This window comes from Taurulus bubalis, assembly GCF_910589615.1.
Source record: "Taurulus bubalis genome assembly, chromosome: 12".
NCBI lineage: Eukaryota > Metazoa > Chordata > Actinopteri > Perciformes > Cottidae > Taurulus > Taurulus bubalis.
Genome location: NC_136600.1, coordinates 15,202,297 through 15,207,682, shown reverse-complemented (window position 1 = coordinate 15,207,682; position 5,386 = coordinate 15,202,297). Strand labels below are relative to the sequence as shown.

Sequence of the window (5,386 nt, the reverse complement as noted above, 5' to 3'; positions counted from 1 at the left end):
CACATACTTAGACTATATTTAACCTTTAGCTGCACGTTCAAATTAAGGACCTCTCTATTCTTGGGAGAGTATGGTCATTCAAAGGCTGAATCGCTCCAACTGTGTCTGTACTGTTAACTTCTTATGTAAATGCCCATCACTACCAATGATATGTACTACTGTATTGAAAAGAACACACATTGATTAAAAATATAATAATTAAAAAGGTGGTTTAGAAGTATTTTACTTTTATAATTTCGTAACGGAAACTGGCTTTAAGATGTCTTACTGAGCATGATTTCTTATTATAAGTCATTCCAAATCTTCATAAATGTCGTTTCAAGTATTGTTGCATTGTGATAGTTATCAGAAACAAATTGCCTGGGGTTTAAATTTCATTTGTTGAACCATGATTAAGTTCCACACAACATCCAGCAGGTGGCGGGGGAGAAGCGACATGTTTCCACCGGAAATAGACCTAAACAAAGCGGAAGTAGTGAAAGGTAACCCTCGCTAATTTTTCGAGCTGTGCCGAAGCACTTTGAGGGAATCTGTTAGCATTAAACTCGCTCATTGTCGTCGCAACGACACCGAAACATGGACAGATAGTGTTTGTTTTATTGGGTAAGTTTTAAACGTAACGCGTGATTTCTGGACGTACCGCTGTATGAAGCCGTTAGATTAGCAGCTAATGTTAGCCTCTTCAGTTAAAGTCAAAGCTCGGTAGCTGCTATTGTTTTTAGCACATCACGTTTTGTTGGAGTCGGTTTGTACGCGTTTGTTATAGTTGTTAAAGCTGCTGAGTCGCTTTATAGTTCCCTGTGTCTTATTATTATACGAGTGTGGGGTTATCTTTCTTACTCTGATAATATTTTGATTGACGTTAGATCTTATAGCGTGTCACGACCAAGTTGCTGCATCTTGTCGAGAGGGAACTGAGAAAAATGAAATAACAACGTCCACCGCAACAAATAAAGTACAGAATACATCACACACACAACTTAAGGCGGATGTAAATACATGTCTGTTTCATATAGATTCTTCTCGCAGGTTATGCATGTGTATCAACCTATTGCTTCTGTAATGCTACTTCAACTTGTCTCCAGATTTACGGAGGTGGTCCCTGCGCACGATAATCGATCACATCTGTGCCCATCTTGGACTGTCACTCAGGACTCTCACACAGACGAACAGTTTTGCTCACTGTTAAAACACCAGAGTCCCTCCACTTTCCCCATGGCCGCCAGCATGGCTAACAGCACCGCGACAGCAGTAAAGGTTGCTGGGACCCCTGGCCCTGCTGGAAGAACTAGTCCGGAGGGATCTCAGGTCAGTCTTTTTTTGTTAATTCACCAAAACCAAAGTCATTTCTGCACCAGCAGTCTGCAGAACATACATACACAAACAAACGTGTCCGAGCTATAAGTGTCCTACTGTGAAGTTTGTCTTATTCATGTCTCCTCTCAAACGTTTAGAACGACAGATTCTCAGACTTTTTTTTTTGCTGTATTAGTTTTTTTTAACTCAAAATGTCATGATGAAGTTTATAAATATCAGTGTCAAACTTACGTTTCGGCCTCGTAACCCATTTTATGGGTCTTGGTTTTAAATGTCTAAAAGTCTCATGACTGCCCTGTTGTCATTGGATCAATCATCAATTGGAGCCATCGTTAAACTAAAATAAAGCAGACACAACATTGGCAAGCCCGTGCCCTTTTGTAACTGAGTGTATGGATGCATTTGCCTTCTCCTCAGGTGCTCAGTAAGAAGAAGCTGCAGGACCTGGTGAGGGAGATCGATCCGAATGAGCAGCTGGATGAGGATGTTGAGGAGGTCTGTCAGTGATTTTTAACTCTAAACTCATACATGTAAACATTAGGGATGGGCTACAAAAGTATTAAACTGGCATTGGGGCCAAATGTAATAAACGATAGTATTGATCAGCTCAGACATTAAATGCACACTAATGTATAAGGACATTGAATAAGGAAGGTAGTGCCGTAGTAGCACTTTAGTAGCACTTAGATGGCACTTACTGATAGCACTTTGTGGTTTAACTTTGTTGAAGAAATTGTACTTTCGTGATTCCTGTTCTAAGTCTGTACTCATGGTTGAATTGCACTTATTGTCAGCTAAATGTAATGTTTTGGTGTGTACTTTATTATTGCATTGCAGCATCTCCTCTGCTCTCTGTGTCGGGTCGTAGCCCCTCTTTCCACACGCACACACGTTGCAAAGTCAGTGAACAGTAAAGCACAGAGGTGGATACACCTCTGGAGTAAAACCTTTGCGAGCAAAAAGTCAATAATTGATAAATTCACCTGATTATCAAGGGTACCCGTGTAGATATTTCAATCTTCTCTGTTCGCAGTCTAACAACCACTGGCATTATGTTTTAAACAACCACAGCGTGCTAGCTCAGTTAATAGAAAATTGTTATCAACAGATTAAAAAGCAAAGATGTATGCAGTCTTAACTGTTTGGCGTAATCTGCTACACATCTTTAAGTTTCTTGTAAACTTGTCTGCTGGCTGAGAGAAACCAGCAGCAGAACTGTAAGCAGTGATTGACCTCAGAAAGGGAGGAAGGACTGATGCTTACCATCGTCTGTGTTCTTCATTCTTTATAAACTTCACATTTCATTGACATTTTAAACTTTTTTTCCAGTGAAATATTACTGAGTTTTGTTACTTTGCTGTTGTAAAATTATTTAAATATGAATAGATTTTACTCCTGTGAATTTATTTTATGAAATTCTATATTAAAAAGCAATTATTTCGTGATGAAACCCATCCCTGATAAACATACATAGCAGTGGAATGTTTTATGTGAATACCACTTGCATCCTGCAGGTTCTTGTTGCTCTATAGTTCCCCAACCCACTGCCACATCCATCATTTGGAAATGTTATTCCATTGAAAGCCAGGCTGCATGAAAAATTGTGTCAGCAGCTGAAAATATGAAGGATTTGTCCAGCCGCTGTGGAATGTTGCTTTCCTTTACTGAGCACAATTGATGGTTTTCACAATTCCTGTCTCTTCTCAGATGCTGCTGCAAATTGCAGATGACTTCATAGAGAGTGTAGTGACAGCGGCCTGTCAGCTGGCTCGCCATCGCAAGTCCAACACCTTGGAGGTGAAGGATGTTCAATTACATCTCGGTAAGTTGTGGGTTGCTTTTTTTTTCTTTTCTTTTTTTACAAGGTAGTAAAACCTAATGCTATCACAAGGGTGGGTTTAGTGTGTCTCTATGGGTCACACATATCTATGCTATGATGGTCAGCCTGTAGGGACTGGTGGATAATTGCTTTCAAAACTATTGTCTCAGGACCTTCAATTATTCCCCCATGTATCCTGTTCATTTGTGTGAATCATTACTTTCTTAACCCAAAATGTTATCTCTTCCGTTTTAGCCATAATGACAGTTACTTACATTTGCAGATTCATTCTTTATACATTTTACAAAAGCTTCCGGCAGTTGGCATTTCAAAGTGAAGCCTTTATGGATCCATGTGCTGTAGAGAAAATACAAAAACAGAGATCTTTGAAAATTCTTTGCCCCCCCCCAAAAAAAGCGTGTTCTACCCTTGAGGAATAGTCATTTGTGCTCATCTCTTTGGATGACTGCAAACATTCAGTCAGAAGAGCTTCCTCAGTTTTAGGGTATAATAGCAACCAAATCACTGCCAGGTAAATTGTCATCTCTGCTTTACTGTGTTCAGTTAGAAGCACCCACAGAATATAGTCCTGACAACATTATTAACACTATTCTCAATCAAGGACGTTACGTTTTGGGGTTGTTGGTTGGCAGTGTATGGAGAAACTACCAGCCTGCTTTTCAAGAACCTTTGAGTGTAGGGTGAGATGAAGAAAGAACCCGTTGCCATTTGGAGCAGATCGGAGTCATTGAGGCAGACATTGAGAGATATGGCATTTTGTCTTGTTGGAGGTCTCCGAGTGCCCTTCTAGTTGGAAATTCGATTTGGAGAGTGTGACACTGTCAGATTCCCTCATTGTACTTTAATTATAAAGTGTTGGAAGTCCTGAGTAGTTCATACCGCCTTTGTCCTGCAGAGCGCCAGTGGAACATGTGGATTCCTGGTTATGGCTCGGATGAAATCCGGCCATTCAAGAAGGCTTGCACCACAGAGGCTCACAAACAGGTAAGCAGTAACGGCTTTGTTCATGTTGGACACTCTAGAATATTCCTTGCAATGGTACATATAGAGAAACATGACAGCTGTTAATAATCTAGTATTCGTCAAAATACTGTTGATTTATTTGAAATCATAATAAACATATATGGTGCACCTAACTGTTTATTTGGTTTCCTTACAGAGAATGGCGCTGATCCGCAAGACAACCAAAAAGTAGCAAGACTGTACACAAATATGTTGTACCCACTCTGTGTATTGTCATTTTGTTTGTTTTTTAGTTGGGATTTTTTGGACTAATGAGAAAGAGAGAGATGGTTTTGGTGTTTAGTCTTTCATTAGATAGTCTCATTGTCATGTCTCCCTAACTTTTGAGTGGTTTGCCGGCACCATCACACAATAATGTAATTCTTGTGTCTGATTCTGTTTTGTTGCCATTAAGTTAAGCCTGGCAGAACTCCATTCATTGCATTTTTGTCAATAAACATTTACTGGAATACTTTGTTTGGATGATGACGTTGCTGTATCTGGTTTGCCTTTTGGTACTCTAGAGCATTTAGAAGTGAATGTTAAAAGTTATGTTTGGTGTTCTCTTACCAATAATAGATCATTATAACTTTTGAGTATGTAAGAGATCATAGCTCTCCTGTTTACTCACTCCACTCATGCAACGCTATTTATCAGGTTTTTTGTTTGTTTAAGAGGGTCTATAATACCAAATCCTACTGCAAATGGTGGCTACAAAACACAGTAAATTCTCTGCTTCTGTTATTAGACATGTTTATGCTGTTGTGTATTGTTACTGATTGTAGTAGGTCTATTACATTAACATTTTAACCACCCTTGTAAATTGTATTTTTACTTTGGTCTATTTCAGCAAATTTCATCAAAATGATGGAAGAAATGGTGCTCAGATGTTGACTTTTCACAATGTCAATTAAAAAAAATAAATAAATGATCTGTTTTAAAAAAGACAACATTTTGCAGTCTGGCATCTCTTGCTTGACTGAACTTAGAGTTAACCATGGTTTCATTATACAGAGGAATGGGTTCATTTGAGTAGGAGCTTTTGTAACTCATGTAAAATCAGTTCACCGAGGGCACGAATCAGTAGACAGCCTCCGTGCTTCAACCTGTCAGTGATCATCTTCAATCTGAGGGTCTTTTAGAAGAAAATAAATTGTTTTTTTGTTGCCGATACACAAGAGGCTGTATTTCAGGCAGATGGACAGTAATTGCTATGGAAACCTCAAC

The 5,386-nt window shown here is 39.1% G+C and overlaps 1 protein-coding gene across 2 annotated transcripts; it reads left to right on the top strand.

Annotated features, from left to right (window-relative positions):
- The first annotated feature begins 466 nt into the window (after positions 1-466).
- taf12 (TAF12 RNA polymerase II, TATA box binding protein (TBP)-associated factor) lies at positions 467-5,102 on the top strand. 2 transcript variants are annotated; one of them, XM_079227022.1, is made up of 6 exons: positions 467-603; positions 1,086-1,308; positions 1,735-1,812; positions 3,025-3,139; positions 4,053-4,141; positions 4,317-5,102. In XM_079227022.1, the coding sequence occupies exons 2-6, from the start codon at positions 1,216-1,218 to the stop codon at positions 4,350-4,352; spliced, it is 411 nt and encodes a 136-aa protein (XP_079083148.1). In that variant the 5' UTR covers positions 467-603; positions 1,086-1,215; the 3' UTR covers positions 4,353-5,102. The 2 variants fall into 2 exon arrangements, with proteins under 2 accessions (XP_079083148.1, XP_079083149.1); XM_079227023.1 differs by lacking the exon at positions 467-603 and adding an exon at positions 940-955.
- Positions 5,103-5,386: the final 284 nt, after the last annotated feature.

Bases quoted from the DNA above. Each gene is read 5' to 3' on its own strand.
- taf12 (XM_079227022.1), top strand. From the start codon at position 1,216: ATGGCCGCCAGCATGGCTAACAGCACCGCGACAGCAGTAAAGGTTGCT. The intron at 1,309-1,734 runs GTCAGTCTTTTT...CCTTCTCCTCAG, and splicing joins CTAGTCCGGAGGGATCTCAG to GTGCTCAGTAAGAAGAAGCT. The intron at 4,142-4,316 runs GTAAGCAGTAAC...GTTTCCTTACAG, and splicing joins CCACAGAGGCTCACAAACAG to AGAATGGCGCTGATCCGCAA.